Source organism: Oncorhynchus keta, chromosome 1 (assembly GCF_023373465.1).
Source record: "Oncorhynchus keta strain PuntledgeMale-10-30-2019 chromosome 1, Oket_V2, whole genome shotgun sequence".
NCBI lineage: Eukaryota > Metazoa > Chordata > Actinopteri > Salmoniformes > Salmonidae > Oncorhynchus > Oncorhynchus keta.
Window position 1 is genome coordinate 89,181,952 of NC_068421.1, and position 21,219 is coordinate 89,203,170.

At 43.4% G+C, this 21,219-nt stretch overlaps 1 protein-coding gene across 2 annotated transcripts; it reads right to left on the reverse strand.

The window, feature by feature from the left end:
* Window positions 1–406: 406 nt before the first annotated feature.
* abhd8b (abhydrolase domain containing 8b) lies at window positions 407–21,146 on the reverse strand. Of its 2 annotated transcripts, none has more exons than XM_035761954.2 (5): window positions 21,014–21,146; window positions 11,633–12,427; window positions 8,419–8,589; window positions 3,695–3,911; window positions 407–3,584 (listed from the first exon to the last, which is right to left on the reverse strand). In XM_035761954.2, exons 1-5 carry the CDS (start codon window positions 21,031–21,033, stop codon window positions 3,354–3,356), a joined length of 1,434 nt encoding a protein of 477 aa, XP_035617847.1. In that variant the 5' UTR covers window positions 21,034–21,146; the 3' UTR covers window positions 407–3,353. The 2 variants fall into 2 exon arrangements, with proteins under 2 accessions (XP_035617847.1, XP_035617848.1); XM_035761955.1 differs by lacking the exon at window positions 21,014–21,146 and adding an exon at window positions 19,694–20,046.
* Window positions 21,147–21,219: the final 73 nt, after the last annotated feature.

Consider the following 21,219-nt stretch of genomic DNA (forward strand, 5'->3'; position numbering starts at 1 on the left):
AAATATGTAAACTGGCTCAAACCAAGTAGCCTAAGCCATTTAAACCACTTTGTTCTATAGATTTGCTAGTGAATTTAATGGTATAATGTTGTATTCGTAACGTGGACATCTATGTGATGTAACTGAATTAGGGTGGGTAAACCCAGTGTTTCTTCAAACTGCAATACTCTGACTAGACACAAGGTGTCGCCCAAGTACAGGACACTTCCTTGGGATGAGTAGACAGTATCCACTTGTCAGCTTTCCACTGTATGTACTGAAGGCAAGTCTCAGTCATTCTAGTGTTAAGCACAGTACATAGTGCAAATACTCGCTACTTGTAGCTTGAAACTGCATGTGATTTTAACACAGAAAATATATTTGTAACACACCTGGCTTTAAAAACATTTAAAATGATTGCATGGTATAATATTCCTCATATTTTATTTTTGGTGAACTGAACATTCTTCCAGCACTTCATTGCTGCAATCAATATCAAAAACGAACACAGTGACACATTTAAGACGCACAAGGGCACAAATGTGATACTGATAGTTGACACAGATTCAGAACCATTCAGATTTAAAATACTTAGTGATGTTCCACTGAGAACATGACTGAGGATCATAAAGCTAAACCCATCTGACTAGCGAGAACTCAATTCTCAATTTAATTCACTCCTGTTCACTCATTTTTTCAGCAGCAATACATATCTAAGCATCATTACTTGCTTGTAAAAGTTGCATATTTTATCAAAAGTATACTCACGGCCCTGTTAAGTGTTATGTTTTCAAAATGCATATTGTTGTTCGTGGGTGACCTACTGACCACAGGAGGTTGGTGGCACCTTAATTGAGGAGGACGGGCTCGTGTTAATGACTGGAGCAGAATCAGTGGAACGGTATCAAATACAACAATGACATGGTTTCCATGGTTTCCATGTGTTTGATGACATTCCATTTGCTCTGTTCCAGCCATTATTATAAGCCGTCCTCCCCTCAGCAGCCTCCACTGACACTGACTTTTCCATAACCAACAGTAACAGAGGGCTGTGCACTGCTACATCGGAGGGATCGACAAACGGAAATGGGATAGTGATCGTTTTGAAGTAACTGGACTGTTGCAGTGCTAAGACCAGAGTTAAACCAAATAGTTTCAGTAACAGTCTTATTGGACAGGAGATCGCCTGTCCTGTGGAATACAGGTGAAAGGGCATCTTTGGTGGCACCTTAATTGGGGAGGACGGGCTCGTGGTAATGGATGGAGCGGAATGGGTGGAATGGTATCAAACACATGGTTTCCATGGTTTCCAGGTGTCTGATGCCGTTCCATCTGCTCCATTCCAGACATTCTTATGAGCCGTCCTCCCCTTGGCAGCCTCCACTGGTGCACACCCAGCTAAAGAGTAAGGGGTTAATTCAATCCGTGGCACTGAAGATCCGCGCTGTGGCTCAACTTAAATTGGAAGGTCATTTCCAATTGAACCAACATATGCAGTATTTACCATGAATGTGGGAATATTGCCTTTACTTTTCTAGAGCGCTGCAGTGCAGATCATCAGTGCTAGGGATTGATTCAGTATGAATTAATACACTGTTATTCAACACAGTCTTTGTGACACTTATCAGTGGGATGCTAGTTACACCACAGAGAAAACCGGCTATGTGGCACTGAAGAATGCTCAGGTTGTAAGCAATTTTTGGTGTTTGAATATCATTTTCAGAGCTTATATCACTTCTACCTGGAAAACCCGCAAACGATCATAATTGTTTAGCATAGTTTTGGTGAGAAATAGAACGCTAGGATTCAGTACAATTCTCCTTCTTAAAAGGGGTCCAAAACACACATCTGCCTCTGTGTGTTTCCTAGGTAACCTGCAGCTAATAAGGAAACATATTTGTTTCCCCCATAAAATACACAAGGAAACTTTGTAGGACAGTCAAACATGAGTCTTACTCCGGTCCCTCAAAGTTGTTATAGTGCATCTTTAGATATAACATAGTTAGCCTGCCTGTTGTAATCCTTCTGACGGGGAAGTGCTTTTAAATACTGTATGAATGCAGCATAAATAAAATGTAGTAGGCTAGTTCATAAAAAGCACCGTTGATCGTCATACATAACATTTAACCCCCACGTGCAGAAGTACTGTAAGGAAACAGAAGTTAGTTCTGGGGTTTCTGTCTACCCGTTGGCGTGAGTAGTATAGGGGGCTAGATTCAGATCAGTTCTGCCTGTCGGAGGTGGAACAGCGTTGGAGCTGTCGAATCAGCAAGCGGCTCCTGGCGTTCTACCTATCGTGGACATTGCCATTGGATGTGCCGAGTTGGATTAGTAATAACCCCATGCAGCCTTGTTACAAGTTGGAACACAGGAATGTGTTGTAATCTACACCTCTTAAGGCTGATAGAAATCCTCCTTATTTCTGAACCTCCTAATGCAGGGAGGGGATTTAAGAACGGGTGTGGTTGTGTGACTATGACGACGAGAGCAGCTGCTCACAGATGTGACAGTTCCAACGCAGAGACACCTCCGATATCGCCTAAACAAAAAAAAAAGAACCAGCTATGCAGCAGTTGTCCGTTTGGGCCGGTTAGCGCTGGTACTGACTGCGTCTGGGCCTAACAAGCAGTCTTATTGGCTATCAACGTTCCCTGTGTCACTTGATCTCGTCGAATGTATTATTTTTCCCTCTCTGATCCACCCTCTGCTCTGACATTTCCACGCGGTTGGGCAACTGACAAGCCATCACAGGGGACTGAGTCTAGACCTGGGTACTGGTACAACAAAGCAGCAACACACAAAACCAAAACCAAAACCAGATTCACCATGAACATCCTCTCCAACTCAGCACCTCTTCAGAGCTTCTCAAAAATGTTCTCTCCCACCTGTCTCCAGTCCCAGCCAGGGTCAGTAAATCAGAACAGGACCAGGAACAATACAATAGACCTCCATCTTGTTGTCCTCTGATACATCACTCTGTCCGTCCATACCTGCCAGCTCTCCTGTCCTTCCTTTCATTTGTGGCTCAGACCAAAAATGGGCCCGCCGGACCCTGTGTGCTGTGTTCCACCTCCTCAAATCCCACCTCCAACCAGCCCAGACCAGCTCAAACCAGCCCAGACCAGCTCCAACCAGCCCAGACCACCTCCAACCAGCCCAGACCAGCTCAAACCAGCCCAGACCAGCTCAAACCAGCTCAGACCAGCTCAGACCAGCTCAAACCAGCCCAGACCAGCCCAGACCAGCTCCAACCAGCCCAGACCAGCTCAAACCAGCTCCCTGCATCTGGAGACATAGCCTAGGACAACCAGCAATGTTCGGACACTGTCTGTGTCTGCTTTAACTGGAGTTAATACCACACATCCCCTTCTGAGTTACTTGGTATTGGCTTTGCTTTCTGGCGTTGCTCCTCCGTTGGATGCGGTGGGGATCTTGGCAGTTTCGGGTCTCTTGGTGGCGATTTCGGGACAGGGTTTAGATTTGGGTGGGGAGTCAGGCTCCCAGAGGAAGAACTCATGCAGGAGGGTGTTGACACTCTCGGGACACTCCATCATCACCATGTGACTGCCCTCGTTGATTATCTTCAGGAAGGCCAGCAACAGGATCTGAGCGGAGGCAGGGAGGTTAGATTAGGTTCAGGTTTTATGTTTTAAAGCTAGGCTCAGAGTTAGGTTTAAAGGTAGGGTTAGAGTTGGCGTTAAGGTTTCCCGCTCACCTCCGCCATGCGTTGATCTTCCTCTATGGGAACAAACTTGTCGTACATGCCGTGCACCAGCAGGATGGGCACTGGGATCTCTGCATGATAAACCTCGTCGCCCTCTGGCCAGTACTGACCACTCATCATGGCACGCAGCACGAAGGAGGACACGTTGAAGGCATTGTTGTCTTTCAACAGCTGTTTCTCCTTCGCACCCTGACGGGCAAACCCAGCCCTGACGCGGAGGCAGAGGAGAGGAAGAGGAAGAGGAGAGAGTGAGTGGAGGAGCATAAGAAATCATACTTGAACAACATACAGTAGGCTGAAAGCTTTTTGTACAGAAGTTTGACTGTATTGAAGTAGGCCTGGGAGCAGAGGAGGCTCCTCAGAGGAGGATGGGGAGGACCATCCTACTTGGTAAATGCCATTTTAAAATGTTATCCTTTTCAGATAAAACTTTACAAATGATATGTCACCAAATAACTGATTAAAACACACTTTTTTTGCAATGGTCTACAGTAGCCTCAACAGTACTCTGTAGGGTAGCACCATGGTGTAGCCGGAGGACAGCTATTTTCCCTGCTACATTGACTTCAATACAAAACCATGGTTCTCAACCTTATCCATAGACTTACACAGTAATTATGACAACTTTCATCCTCCAACCTACCAGAGCTTGTGCAGTATGAACTGACATGTTGTCCATCCAATCAAAGGATCAGATAATTCATTTGGTACTGAAAGCATAAGCTACAGCTAGCTAGCACTTTGATAGACAATAGTTGAACAGCTTTGAACAAATACATTTTGAGAGAGATGTTTTTGTATTTTTTCTTCTGAGTTTACTTTTCACTTACTTAGCTAGCTAATGCAGCTAATTTAGCCTACTCAACAACCTGACTCAAATGGAGTGGAATGCTATTTATTTTAGCGAGCTGGCTAAGGCTATCCAACACTGCAAGTCAAGGTAAGCTTTCGGTTTTATAAAAGTATTGCCACCGGGGTAACTGCTTGCTGTACACTGCGTGATTGTACACATGTATTGGATTGTGGGTTTACTAACGCATCAGTTCTAGTTTGTTAAAAGGATCCTCCCCCTTTTTTAAATTGTTTGCCTAAAATGAATTAAAACTGCCTGTAACTCAGGCCCTGAGGCAAGGATATGCATATTATCGGTTCCATTTGAAAGGAAACACTTTGAAGTTTGTGGAAATGTGAAAGGAATGTAGGAGAATATAACACAATAGATCTGGTAAAAGATAATATGAAATAATTATTATTTCATATTTTTTGTACCATCATTTTTGAGAAGCAAGAGAAAGGCCATAATGTATTATTCCAGCCCAGCTTAAATTTAGATTTTGGCCACTAGATGGCAGCAGTCTACGTGCAAGGTTTTAGACTAATCCAATGAACCATTGCATTTCTGTTCAGAATGTTGTATCAAGACTGCCCAAATGTGCCTAATTTATTTATTAATAACTTTGTGTTCAAAACTGTGCACTCTCCTCAAACAATAGCATGGTATTCTTTCACTATAATAGCTACTGTAAATTGGACAAAGCAGTTAGATGAACAAGAATTTAAGCTTTCTGCCAATATCAGATATGTCTATGTCCTGGGAAATGTTCTTGTTACTTACAACCTCATGCTAATCACATTAGCCAATGTTAGCTCAACCATCCCGTGGAAGGGACACGGATCCCGAAGAAGTTTGAATTAACTATAACGTTAACATGGTGACAACAATGTAGCGGTTAGCCAGAGCTGCCAACTCTCACACATTTGACCCTCCTCACATGCCACACCTCTTATATACACTACATTACCAAAAGTATATGGACACCTGCTTGTCAAACATATCATTACATAATCATGGGCATTAATATGGAGTTGGTCCCCCCTTTTGCTGCTACAACAGCCTCCACTAGCTGTTGGAATATTGCTGATGAGACTTGCTTCCATTCAGCTATAAGAGCATTAGTGAGGTCAGGCACTGATTTTGGGCGATTAGGCCCGACTCGAAGTCGGCGTTCCAATTCATCCCAAAGGTGCTCGATGGGGTTGAGGTCAGGGCTCTGTGCAGGCCAGTCAAGTTCTTCCACGCCAATCTCAACAAACCATTTCTGTATGGACCTTGCTTTGTGCACGGGGGCATTGTCATGCTGAAAGAGGAAAGGGCCTTCCCCAAACTGTTGCCACAAAGTTGGAAGCACAGAATTCTAAAAAGTCTAGAATGTCATTGTATGGTGTAGCGAACTAAGGGGGCCTAGCCCGAACCTTGAAAAACAGCCCCAGACCATTATTCCTCCTCCACTAAATTTTACAGTTGCCACTATGCTTTCGGTCCCTACACAAAAACAGCACTAACAGTAGATCGAGGCAGCTCTAAGCAGGGCAGAAATGTGAGCACTTCAGTTAGGCCATTCTACTGCCAATGTTTGTCTATGGAGAATGCATGGCCGTGTACTTGATGTTTATACACCTGTTAGCACCGGGCTGAAATAGCTGAATACACTCATTTGAAGATGTGTCCAAATACTTGTATATATAGTTTTATCTTCCGCATAGAAAAGTGCTGTTTTCATTTTTCTTATAAGTCAGCGCGTTAGCTTTTTAACTGTGCTGCCTCCAAGGTGTTCTGAAATCGGAGCGCCTGAGCCTGCAATGTAACATCACGAGCGGAACCGGTTTCATTGTCCTGTCACAGCACTGTGAACCGCGACACATTGAAGCACATGATAGGTCTAGTTATGTAAGGAATCAAGTGGATTGGATGCACATATTAAAGAAATGCTCCAAAATGCTGAATGGAAAGATAACGTTCTCCACCGAGTTTATAAAACTGTAAAAAGCGCAGCACGGTAGAGCTGTTTTATGTACAATGTGATCAACAAAATGAGGTGTGACAACGAAAAGGCAGCAGACAGACCTACAGTATGTTTTATCAGGGAAGTTTGGTCGGGTTACCTGATGCGGAACTATGAAATTGATTATGCCAAACAGATTGTGAACCCACGTGTTTAATTCTAGAGGGGGGGGGAAATTAAAACAATTGGTTAGGGTTTAGGGTCATCTTGTCTAAAGAAGATTTTATTATCTATTTACTTTATTTAGTCTGATCAGTGGAATTCCCATCCTTAATAATTGCCTACAATATAGGGTAATTAGTGTGCTTGTCAGCAATAACACTACTGTTAATCCACTTCTTCCAAAATTTGCCAGTGTCATTACATATTTGAAATCTGAAATGCCTACTTGTGTCTTTGAAAATGAATTATATGAGGCTATGTATTTTTGCAGCTATTCATGATCAGTTTAGAATAAGACATAAAGAAATATCATTGTTGACATTTTAGTATTGTGCACATGCTAGGCAGAGATGGTAGGGGGACTCACAGCTCATAAACACATCACATTTTGATCACAAGATGATGGCAACGATCTTAAACTAGTAGGCATAAACCATCTGAATATCGATCCATTCGATTTTTCTTGAAGGCTGGGTGATTTTGAGAAATGAATTGTTATAACTAGAACATTTTTAAAAACATCCAGCTCTTGGGAAACAAAGAGAGAAAAAGTATTTATATTTTCCACCCTGGTCATAGACCTAAAACATGTCAAAATACGGAAATTAGCTATAAAACTAACGTTTTCCCGGGAAGGACCCCAGACCTCCGTCTAGGGGTTGTGCCAGGGGTCAATGAAATTCGCATAGCAAATCTCACTCCATGATTTCTTCAAAAGTTGGTAGCCCTGGGTTAGTGGATATGGTATGACGGTTTGGCCTGGATTAGTGGATATGGTATGACGGTTTGGCCTGGGTTAGTGGATATGGTATGACGGTTTGGCCTGGGTTAGTGGATATGGTATGACGGTTTGGCTTGGGGAGGTTTTTGCGCCGGATCACAGACAACTGTTATATTGTGCACTGAAGTCCACAAGTGAAGGGAAAAGAGGAGAGGAGAGCATGTGGATGTGATGATGCTGTATGTGGTTGCTATGAACGTGAACTGTGTATGATCAGGGGTGTATTCATTCTGCAGATTCATTATTGTTTTTATATTTATTTATTTTTTACCCCTTTTTCTCCCCAATTTCATGGTATCCGATTGGTAGTTACAGTCTTGTCCCATCACTGAACTCCCATAGGGCATTGCGCCCGGCCTGCCACAAGAGTTGCTAGTGCGCGATGGGACAAGAACATCCCTGCCGGCCAAACCCTCCCCTAACCCAAACGATGCTGGGACAATTGTGCACTGTCCCATGGGTCTCCCGGTCACAGCCGGCTGCGACAGAGCCTGGACTCGAACCAGGATCTCTAGTGGCACAGCTAGCACTGCGATGCAGTGCCTTAGACCACTGCGCCACTGGGGAGGCCATTCCGCAGATTCTGTAGCAAAAATAATATTCAAAGGAATGAAATGGGGAGGGACCTAACTGAACCATTTTATTTGCAAATCGTTTTGCAACTGTTTGGACTAAAGATTACACCCCAGATCAGCTAGATGAAGGCAAAAGTGTGCAGGGCGGTATTGAATGTGTCACTGTCTGTCATCTTAATTGCTCCAATTTGTCTCACGACCTGTGCACCTACATTATAAACTTTAATTTGTAGGCTAGGTTGCAGAAAACTCATGATGTGTATAGGGCAAAAAGTATCATGGAGCATTGAGCCGGCTGAATGGAATGTGAATGACTGGGAGGGAAGGCACACACACACACACACTGTTTGTTACTTGAGGAAGCTCCAGGCCAGGCAGGGGGACAGGCAGTGCAGCACACAGGTGGGCAGGTTGAAGATGGAACAGAGGCTGGGCTCCAGCGCTGTGGGACCTCCTCCGTTTATCATCACTACCTTGTGGACCTGGTCTGGGTACTCATGGGCCAGGAACGTACAGAACGACACACTACAGACAGAGAGAGAGAGAGAGAGGGGAAAGAGAAATGGTAATCAGATATTCTGGGAGATCAAAAGACAGAGACATTATGTGGCGTTCCTTATGTGGCGTTCCTTATGTGGCGTTCCTTGTGTGGCGTTCCTTATGTGGCGTTCATTATGTGGCGTTCCTTATGTGGCGTTCCTTATGTGGCGTTCCTTATGTGGCGTTCATTATGTGGCGTTCATTATGTGGCGTTCCTTATGTGGCGTTCCTTATGTGGCGTTCCTTATGTGGGGTTCATTATGTGGCGTTCCTTATGTGGCGTTCCTTATGTGGCGTTCCTTATGTGGCGTTCATTATGTGGCGTTCCTTATGTGGCGTTCATTATGTGGCGTTCCTTATGTGGCGTTCCTTATGTGGCGTTCCTTATGTGGCGTTCCCTTATGTGGCGTTCATTATCTGGCGTTCATTATCTGGCGTTCATTATCTGGCGTTCATTATGTGGCGTTCATTATGTGGCGTTCATTATGTGGCGTTCATTATGTGGCGTTCATTATGTAGCGTTCATTATGTGGCGTTCATTATGTGGCGTTCATTATGTGGCGTTCATTATGTAGCGTTCATTATGTGGCGTTCATTATGTGGCGTTCATTATGTGGCGTTCATTATGTGGCGTTCATTATGTGGCGTTCATTATGTGGCGTTCATTATGTGGCGTTCATTATGTGGCGTTCATTATGTAGCGTTCATTATGTGGCGTTCATTATGTGGCGTTCATTATGTGGCGTTCATTATGTGGCGTTCATTATGTGGCGTTCATTATGTAGCGTTCATTATGTGGCGTTCATTATGTGGCGTTCATTATGTGGGGTTCATTATGTAGCGTTTATTATGTGGGGTTCATTATGTAGCGTTTATTATGTGGGGTTCATTATGTAGCGTTTATTATGTGGGGTTCATTATGTAGCGTTCATTATGTGGGGTTCATTATGTGGCGTTCATTATGTAGCGTTTATTATGTGGTGTTCATTATGTAGTGTTCATTATGTAGCGTTCATTATGTGGGGTTCATTATGTGGTGTTCATTATGTGGCGTTCATTATGTGGGGTTCATTATGTAGTGTTCATTATGTAGCGTTTATTATGTGGGGTTCATTATGTAGCGTTTATTATGTGGGGTTCATTATGTAGCGTTTATTATGTGGGGTTCATTATGTAGCGTTTATTATGTGGGGTTCATTATGTAGCGTTTATTATGTGGGGTTCATTATGTAGCGTTTATTATGTAGCGTTCATTATGTGGTGTTCATTATGTAGCGTTTATTATGTGGGGTTCATTATGTAGCGTTTATTATGTAGTGTTCATTATGTAGCGTTTATTATGTGGGGTTCATTATGTAGCGTTTATTATGTGGGGTTCATTATGTGGTGTTCATTATGTAGCGTTTATTATGTGGGGTTCATTATGTGGTGTTCATTATGTAGCGTTTATTATGTGGGGTTCATTATGTAGCGTTTATTATGTGGGGTTCATTATGTAGCGTTTATTATGTGGGGTTCATTATGTAGCGTTTATTATGTGGGGTTCATTATGTAGCGTTTATTATGTGGGGTTCATTATGTAGCGTTTATTATGTAGCGTTTATTATGTGGGGTTCATTATGTAGCGTTTATTATGTGGGTTCATTATGTAGCGTTTATTATGTGGGGTTCATTATGTAGCGTTTATTATGTATGCGTTCATTATGTGGTGTTCATTATGTAGCGTTTATTATGTAGCGTTCATTATGTGGTGTTCATTATGTAGCGTTTATTATGTGGGGTTCATTATGTAGCGTTTATTATGTGGTGTTCATTATGTAGCGTTTATTATGTGGGGTTCATTATGTAGCGTTTATTATGTGGGGTTCATTATGTAGCGTTTATTATGTGGGGTTCATTATGTAGCGTTTATTATGTGGGGTTCATTATGTAGCGTTTATTATGTAGCGTTCATTATGTGGTGTTCATTATGTAGCGTTTATTATGTGGGGTTCATTATGTAGCGTTTATTATGTAGTGTTCATTATGTAGCGTTTATTATGTGGGGTTCATTATGTAGCGTTTATTATGTGGGGTTCATTATGTGGTGTTCATTATGTAGCGTTTATTATGTGGGGTTCATTATGTGGTGTTCATTATGTAGCGTTTATTATGTGGGGTTCATTATGTAGTGTTCATTATGTAGCGTTTATTATGTGGGGTTCATTATGTAGCGTTTATTATGTGGGGTTCATTATGTGGTGTTCATTATGTAGCGTTTATTATGTGGGGTTCATTATGTAGTGTTCATTATGTAGCGTTTATTATGTGGGGTTCATTATGTAGCGTTCATTATGTGGGGTTCATTATGTAGCGTTTATTATGTGGCGTTTATTATGTGGGGTTCATTATGTAGCGTTCATTATGTGGCGTTCATTATGTGGCGTTCATTATGTAGTGTTCATTATGTAGCGTTCATTATGTGGGGTTCATTATGTGGCGTTCATTATGTAGCGTTCATTATGTGGGGTTCATTATGTAGCGTTCATTATGTGGGGTTCATTATGTAGTGTTCATTATGTAGCGTTCATTATGTGGGGTTCATTATGTGGCGTTCATTATGTAGTGTTCATTATGTGGCGTTCATTATGTGGCGTTCATTATGTGGCGTTCATTATGTGGCGTTCATTATGTGGCGTTCATTATGTGGCGTTCATTATGTGGCGTTCATTATGTGGCGTTCATTATGTGGCGTTCATTATGTGGGGTTCATTATGTGGCGTTCATTATGTGGGGTTCATTATGTGGCGTTCATTATGTGGCGTTCATTATGTAGCGTTCATTATGTGGCGTTCATTATGTGGGGTTCATTATGTGGGTTCATTATGTGGCGTTCATTATGTGGCGTTCATTATGTGGGGTTCATTATGTGGCGTTCATTATGTGGCGTTCATTATGTGGTGTTCATTATGTGGCGTTCATTATGTGGCGTTCATTATGTGGCGTTCATTATGTGGTGTCTGTAGCGAACACACTTCAGTCTTCTCACCCATAGGAGTGTCCAATGAGGATGTTCCTCTTCCGTGCGTATCTCTTAAAGATGGCCCTCATGTCCTCAGCCAGGGCGTAGAACGTGTACGCTGCCGCGATCTGAGGTGCCGAGCTCGCCCCGTGACCCGCCAGGTCAGGCGCGATGACCTCATAGCCCAGACGGGAGAAGAAGTCCATCTGGCTGCCCCAGATGTCGAGGGAACCGCCCACGCCGTGCACGAAGAACACTGCCACGTCTGCGTGTGTCCCCTTACACGACGTGATCTTCCTCTCGCTGTCAATCACCACTGTGCGTTTGGGCTTCCGCCGCCGCTTCCGGGGCTGCTGGGTCAGATCTGGGGCTGACCCGAGGGTCGGGGCTGGAGATGTCGCCGCTCCCCCTGTTCCAACCACTGACCCGGTCTTGTCCGCTTTGGGGTCAGCGGTGGGAGTTGGATTGGACGATGGGTCTGCAAGCTCCACCTCTACGGTACAGTTGGGTTGTGTGTCTCCGTTCTGAGCGTGTAACAGCTCCTGTCTCGCCGCGTCGCCCAGGTCCTCTATCAGTAGCTGCCCATTACGGTACACTGTGATCTTCCTCTTACGGTGGACGCTTCCCCCAGGGCCCCTGGGCTCGTCCACCACCTCCCGCTCCGGGATGATGTGTCGGACCCTCAAGACACGACCCGGTTTGACCTCCACGAACTCGTAGCCGTCGGCGGCTTCCGAGGTTTCTATGGGAACCACGACGTTGGCCGACTTCCCTGTCAGGCAGCAGAGGAGGCCGTCCATTAAGGTGGTCAACATGGCTGCCCTTGGAGGGAAACACACGCATGCACAGATACACACACACACACACACACACACACACACACACACACACACACACACACACACACACACACACACACACACACACACACACACACACACACACACACACACACATAAACATCTATTGCATATTACTCATGAGGGTAATAATCATGTCTGCTGTTTTACTACACACACACGCTAGTAGGATCATCCTAAAGCCTTCAGAGGCAAGGTTAGTCTAAGTACCACAGAATAATGAACACACAATATCTCAGTGATGGAAGAGTGACTACGTAGACACGTCGGTGACTAGTTAAAGCTTGTCAATCTTCCTTCAGGCGTGGCTTATTATAGGCTCTTATATGAAGCTTCTTCCTCTAGCAAGGCCTTATGGGTATTCATATAAAAGGACAGCAATAGCCCATGGTTGAGTTAAAGCCGGCTACGATGTGACAATGGGTACACTCGGTGTCTTCCAGAAGAAGTTTTTGGGGGAGTGGGACTACTCTGAATTCACACATGCACGTCACCTACACATCCTTTTTTCACACCCAACTTTGAACCTAAATCCAATGACATGGTGAAATGATTTGTTGATTTCAAGTTGAATTCACGTTAGTTGACAACTCAACCAAATGTGAATGAAAACTAGACGTCTATGCCGAGTGCTCATTGTGCAAATACAGACTGTTCAACCTCAGCCCTCCTGGTCACTGTGGTTGGATTAGGAGGATTATAGTAAAACATTTCACATCATTCCTCTCCTCTTTTTCCCTCTCTTTATTGCATACTTCCACTTCCCACACAGTGCTATGTGTTTTGTGATACCTGTAGGCCTTGATGTCAGACACATCAGGTTTGAACATCCTAAGTCCGGGACAAGGTTTGCCTTGCTAGCAAACGTGTCCCTGTCCTTGACTACTGTGGTGTTGCCCTCCGTTTTCTCTCAGTGTTTGGAAAGGCCAGAACGTAAACACCTGTACTGTGTTAAAGACGTAAGAAGTTATTATATATGAGCACATAGATATTTAATAGCTTATTATATATCTATCACAGACCATACACCTTACTGTTAATAAGTAGTCATGTCAGGTCGAGGTAGAATATACAGTGCCTTCAGTAAATATTCACACTCCTTGACTTATTCTACACTTTGGTGTGTTACACCCTGAATTCAAAATGGATTCAATATATTTTTTCTCAAATGTTGCACACTTATTGAAATAAAATACATAAATATCTCATTTACATAAGTATTCACACTCCTGAGTCAATACTTTGGAGAAGCAGCGATTACAGATGTGAGTCTTTCTGGGTAAGTCTCTAAGAGCTTCCACACCGGGATTGTGCAACATCTGCCAACTATTTTCAAAGTTCTTCAAACTCTGTCAAATTGGTTGTTGATAAATGGTAGACAACCATTTTCAGGTCTTGCCATAGATGTTCTAGTAGATTTAAGTCAAAACTGTAACTCGGCCACTCAGGAACATTCACTGTCATCTTGGTAAGCAACTCCAGTGTAGATTTGGCCTTGTGTTTTAGTAGGTTATTGTCCTTCATCTCTCAGTGTCTGATGGAAAGCAGAGTGAAACAGGTTTTCCTCTAGGATTCTGCCTATGCTTAGCTCCATTCCGTTAATTTTTTATCCTGAAAAACTCCCCAGTCCTTACCAATTACAAGCACACCCATAACATGATGCAGCCACCTCAATGCTTGAAAATATGGAGAGTGGTACTCAGTAATGTGTTGTACTGGATTTGCCCCAAACATAACACTTTGTATTCAGGACAAAAGGTTAATTGCGTTGCCAATTGTTTTTTGCAGTATGACTTTAGTGCCTTGTTGTAAACAGGATGCATGTTTTGTAATATTTTTATTCCATACAGGTGTCCTTCTTTTCAGTCTGTCAATTAGGTTAGTATTGGGGAGTAACTACAATGTTGTTGATCCATCCTCAGTTTTCTCCTACCTCTGTCACGCCCTGATCTGTTTCACCTGTCTTTGTGCTCATCTCCACTCCCCTACAGGTGTCACCCATCTTCCCCATTATCCCCTGTGTACTTATACCTGTGTTTTCTGTTTGTCTGTTGCCAGTTCATCTTGTTTGTCTAGATTACCAGCGTTTGTCCTGTCAGCTCCTGTCTTTTCCCAGCCTTTTTTTTTCTCTCCCTCCTGGTTTTTGATCCCTGCCTGTCCTGATGCAGAACCCACCCGCCGACCACTCTGCCTGACCCTGAGCTTGCCTGTCGTCCTGTACCTTTGCCTCTGTTGCTGTAATAAACATTGTTACTTTGACACGGTCTGCATCTGGGTCTTACCTTACCCTGATAACCACAACCATTAAAATGTTTTAAAAGTCACAATTGGCCTCATGGTGAAATTACTGCATGGTTTCCTTCCTCTCCGGCAACTGAGTTAGGAAGGATGCCTGTATCTTTGTAGTGACTGGGTGTATTGATACACCATCCACAGTGTAAATAATAACTTCACCATACTCAAAGGGATATTCAATGTCTACTTTTTAAAATGTTTACCCATCTACCAATAGGTGCCCTTCTTTGCGAGACATTGGAAAACCTCCCTGGTCTTTGTGGTTGAATCTGTATTTGAAATTCACTGGTCGACTGAGGGACCTTACAGATAATTTTATGTGTGGGGTTACAGGGATGAGGTAGTCATTCAAAAATCATGTTAAACACTATTATTGCACACAAAGTGAATCCATGCAATTTATTATTGATTGTATGTGTGTTTATTCCATGTGTTACTCTGTGTTGTTGTATGTCTCGAACTGCTATGCTTTATCTTGGCCAGGTCGCAGTTGCAAATGAGAACTTATTCTCAACTGGCCTACCTGGTTTAATAAAGGTGAAATATATATTTTAATTAAATTGTGACTTGTTAAGCACATTTTTACTCCTGAACACATTTAGTCTTGCCATAACAAAGGGGTTGAATACTTATTGACTCAAGGCATTTCAGCTTTTACTTTGAAGTAATTTCAAAAAACATCCTTCCACTTTGCCATCCTGAGGTATTGTGTATAGGCCAGTGATTATTATTATTTTGTTTCAATTTAATACATTTTCAAATCAGGTTGCAACACTTTTAGGGGTATGAATACTTTCTGAAGGCACTGTAGATAAACATAGCGTCCTCCTGCCTAAAATACTGTCTCTAGACCACACCTCCTTTTCCTAGCAGTCTCCCTCAGTGTTCATAATAACTGCGGATAGAGATACTATGGCTTTAATATTATTCAGAATTCCAGTGGCGCCTGAAACCCCCTCAGATATGTGTCTCGTCACAACAATCTGAATGACAAATCACTGAGTGGGACCTCTTACATTAATCCCACAAACTGCAACCGTGGACTGTTTTGTGGTTTGGCACAGATTATTACTCTTTTTTTTCATCACTCCTACTCCTATGCTGTGGATCTGTTCCCGATTTAATTAATTTAGCTGATGTTGACATCATTCGTGTGGTCTTATCTGAATAATACGCTTACAGCAACGAGTGTTCAGACAAATTGCCACCCACTGTCTTGACCAATAATGCTGTTATTTATGATGTACCCAGCATAACATGCATGAAACTGGCCACAAATAGCAAAAAAATCACACGTTCTTATTGTACACATTCAAATCACCCCACTGTCTACCCACTGAGGAACAACAACGAACACTTTTTGGCAACTCCAGACAATTCCCTTCCGAGTCAGCAATTGGGGTCAAAATCTCAGTTTGGTCTATCAGTGATATGCTAATGTTGTCACCCCTACAAATTGGCCAGTAATATCTGCAAGGCTAGCAGTAGCGACACACAGCATTCCTGCCAATGGCGTAGTTCAGACAGTGTTACATAAGCCCAGACCAGAGGGTTGTCATCCCTGCTTAGGGATTGGTGCCCACGAAAGCCCATACATCATCAGATGGATTAGAAGTCACTATGGCCTCAGAGTGTTGAGTCAACAAACATGAACAACAATCCCTCTCCTTCTAAGAGGTGTGACTTCAGGCTTTCCTTCTGTTCTGCAAGATGCATTGTATTTCTGTACAGCAACATTGGCATTCTTGATATCAAGGTGTTGATAGATCCAACTTCTGAGGATGCTGTCGCATTCAAGTCCTATTTGGAACTTAGAAATGTCGAACTTGCTAAATGGTTGTAGTTATAGACGTGCCGCATTCAACCACGTTAGCAAGTGGCACATTTCTGAGTTTCCTAGTTCTGACTGGCGCGTTAACGTGGCAGCATGCTCAGAAGTTGGATCTATCAACATCTTGTTATCAAGGATGCCACTTTTCCTGTACAGAAATACCATGCATCTAGTAGAACAGAAGCATGCCTGTGTAGGACCATACTTCCTTTAATACCCGGGGAAGAACCAGCCTTTCAACGCTCTTCACCACTAAAAGGTTCATGCTACAGGGCAGTAGTTATTGTTGCAGGAAAGGTTGCTCTTTTCAGGTGCTGGGCTTATGTTGGACAATTTCCATATTATTGGGATGGAATGTTCTGCCAGAGAGAGGTTAAAGAGCTCACAGAAAACACCTGCCAGTTGCTTATGGCACACATTATTGTTTTAATTTCACCTTTATTTAACCAGGTAGGCCAGTTGAGAAGACCTTTATTTAACCAGGTAGGCCAGTTGAGAACACCTTTATTTAACCAGGTAGGCCAGTTGAGAACACCTTTATTTAACCAGGTAGGCTAGTTGAGAACACCTTTATTTAACCAGGTAGGCCAGTTGAGAACACCTTTATTTAACCAGGTAGGCCAGTTGAGAACACCTTTATTTAACCAGGTAGGCCAGTTGAGAACACCTTTATTTAACCAGGTAGGCTAGTTGAGAACACCTTTATTTAACCAGGTAGGCCAGTTGAGAACACCTTTATTTAACCAGGTAGGCCAGTTGAGAACACCTTTATTTAACCAGGTAGGCCAGTTGAGAACACCTTTATTTAACCAGGTAGGCTAGTTGAGAACAAGTTCTCATTTACAACATCGACCTGGCTGCCAGTGTTTTCACACCCCTCGAAGCATCTTTACCTCCTGAAAGAGCCTTTCCTTCTTCTCCTTGTACACTCTTGTAGCCTGTTTCATCTGCATTTTAAACATTTGGATTGAATTAGTTTACCCTCAACCTTGTTGCCAGTGGTAAATGCTATATGCTATATTCTATATTCTATATGCTATATTCTATATGCTATATTCTATATGCTATATTCTTTTCATTTAAAGTTGTTTTCTGGTCCTTTGTGATCCAGGGTTTGTTGTTAGAAAATAAATGTACAGTTTTGGAAGGAACAATCATCTCCTCACATAAATGAATACAGTTAGTGATAGCTTCAGTGGCCTCCTCAAGGCTCGCTCCCTCTGTGAACACACTCTTGCCTGCAGAGTCAAAGCAGCCCCCCGGCAGAGTCAAAGCAGCCCGCCTGCAGAGTCAAAGCAGCCCCCCGGCAGAGTCAAAGCAGCCTGCCGGGAGAGTCAAAGCAGCCCGCCTGCAGAGTTAAAGCAGCCCGCCTGCAGAGTCAAAGCAGCCCGCCTGCAGAGTCAAAGCAGCCCGCCTGCAGAGTCAAAGCAGCCCGCCGGCAGAGTCAAAGCAGCCCGCCTGCAGAGTCAAAGCAGCCCGCCTGCAGAGTCAAAGCAGCCCGCCTGCAGAGTCAAAGCAGCCCGCCTGCAGAGTCAAAGCAGCCCGCCTGCAGAGTCAAAGCAGCCCGCCGGCAGAGTCAAAGCAGCCCGCCTGCAGAGTTAAAGCAGCCCGCCTGCAGAGTCAAAGCAGCCCGCCTGCAGAGTTAAAGCAGCCCGCCTGCAGAGTCAAAGCAGCCCGCCTGCAGAGTTAAAGCAGCCCGCCTGCAGAGTCAAAGCAGCCCGCCTGCAGAGTCAAAGCAGTCCGCCTGCAGAGTCAAAGCAGCCCGCCTACAGAGTTAAAGCAGTCCGACTACAGAGTCAAAGCAGCCCGCCTGCAGAGTCAAAGCAGCCCATCGGCAGTCAAAGCAGCCCGCCTGCAGAGTCAAAGCAGCCCGCCTGCAGAGTCAAAGCAGCCCGCCTGCAGAGTCAAAGCAGCCCGCCTGCAGAGTTAAAGCAGCCCGCCTGCAGAGTCAAAGCAGCCCGCCTGCAGAGTTAAAGCAGCCCGCCTGCAGAGTCAAAGCAGCCCACCTGCAGAGTCAAAGCAGCCCATCGGCAGTCAAAGCAGCCCGCCTGCAGAGTCAAAGCAGCCCGCCTGCAGAGTCAAAGCAGCCCTGTAAGGTCTCACTGGTATCACTACCCCATTTTCTGACCACTATCTTAATCACACCATGTAGTTTGGTGCAATAGACTGGTATTAAACACGATGCTAAAATCTGGTGTTCAGGCTGTAAATTAATGTATATCGTAAGCAATAGGTTCTGTATTAAACCAGAGGCCATGTTGACCAACCAAGAGAGAAGTCTATTTGCTTCTAAAAACACAGTCATTTCTAAATGCTGCTTAGAATTTGTTCCTTGTCCTCCAATGGACTGGTGTCAGCTGGAGGGTCCAATCAACACAAAGCAACACTTCACTTGACCTATCGCTGGTTGACATCTTCAAAACAATCTATAGGATAGGAGCTTTGTCTTGAAAACAAATCATTAAAAAAAAGTAGGTCATAAAACCAATCACGCACAGTTGGTGTGACATTAAACACAAAAGACACCCTAAAGGTAGTCTGGAACATTATTTTAATGACTATGCATTCTTTATCTAGTTATATATTTTTTTTTAATCATTAAATATTTAGCATCCAAGCTAATTTTGAAAACCCCAACCAGGAATGTAGAATATTATCTCAGGAAATATCATGCAATAGGGGTGTGCACAGAACCATTTTTCTCTTTACTACTATTCCATTTTCTAGGACTCCATTCCTTAGTATGGAAAACAACCGAGCGTGCGCAGACTGCGCACTGCCGGTCTGAATGGGAAACGGAACGAGCGTCTGATGCGAAAAATACACAGCGAATGCCAGCATGTTTATCCGTCTTTGTTCACCAGTTTACAAGATACATTAGATCAGCCATGGCACTTTACACACGTCATATCACATCCCATTTTGGTATTTGATTTATGCTAATTAAATTCTGAGAATGTGTTACGCAATTGGTTTAGCAGATCTGCCCATTTCCACGGTGCGTGTTCCTTTTTAATCTTCTGTTGACACAACATGCCATCATAATCATACAGCCAGCTTCATACCCCTACATTCTTGTTTCTCAAAAACGAAGACTCCTACCTTGTTTTTTTTCGACGTCCACAGGGGTACAATTATTAGATAATTATATTATTAGATAATATACGCGTCTTTCTCGTATACCGCGTCTTCGAAACAGGAGCTCTATAATCTGTTGCAGCCAATCCAATAAACGAATCTAATTTGAGTCTGCAGCACTGTTCTCAACATTCTCACCCGCTAGTTGACATTACTACTACAATTTAAAAGAAAGGCGCGTTTATCAATTCCATTGCATCTTGAACGTGCCCGTGGACCCATAGTAGACGCGCACGCCAGGTGTCTACATGTGCAAGTTTTTATCTATAAAGCGCACAGTTCACGCTTGTCCAACTGTTCCATACGCTCGTCCTGTATCCGCATTATGGAGCTGCCCCCTACCGCTTGATTGACGTGCGAGAGAACCAGCTCTAGACACAACAGTGCCGCCACCAGCCGACCAATAAATAACATGTAGACCCGTTGCTACTAACGATAGAAAATATTTAATACGTATTGGAATATGCAGCATACTTTGCGAGCAGAACTCTTCCAAAATATACCCCTGCAAGACGCATATAATTAAGTGTAGGTCATATTCTCCCTACAGTGCTGCACTGTGAATGAACCAGCCCAGCTGTATCCATGGAGATGGCACCCTATACACGATACATTGGGAACAGTGTGTGCCACTTTTTTCACCTCCTAGCTGACACACAACTGATAAAGGGGTAAACAGTCCCTGATAAAAAGTCCCTGAAAAGCACAATTTCAGTAAAAACTGCTTAGCTGTTTCCATTTACACCAGAACACCAGAACACATTTGAAAGTGTAACTGATAAAGCCAATAAATCCCATTCCAAACAAGTGTATAGGGAAAATGCTACATGTTTCCATAATCATAATACCACCCATCTTCCTCTCTCCTCATCCTCCTCTAGCTGACAACTGTGGCTGATGCAGTTGCTATTGGGTTTGTTGCTAAGGAACAGTTACCAGGGGATCCAGATGCCAGAGAGGCAAGACCAGGCAGACCTTCCATAAACCAGCAGTCACTCAGAGACAGAAGTATGATGCCCTGGTAACGGCCTATTCACAGCCATGTTTCACACATAGGCCGACCACAGAAATGATCACAGACTGAGCAGCTACACAAGTCTCAAATAAAGTATATACATTTGCTGCAATTGCATGTTCTAGGCCCTACATCAATTTATTTAAACAGTTTTATGGGATAGCTGTATACCATGTTTATTACCCTACATGTGTAATTAAAAGTAGAATATCCCATGGCCTTTACACAATAGCAGTGAAGCAGAGTGCCAATAGAGTGCAGTTACTTACAAAGCAAACCCATGTCTCATTAAGGTCCAGTATCCTTGCACTAGTGAGAAAGAACTGGACGGGTTAATAAAGCACGTTCCATATATATGTTAGATCAATGAGAGAAAGGAATCGACTGGATGCTTCACTTCCATTCTTCCCTGCCATTATCTGTCAACCTATCCCAAGTTTTTGGGTGAAAAAAAAAATGATAGACAGGTTTCTGT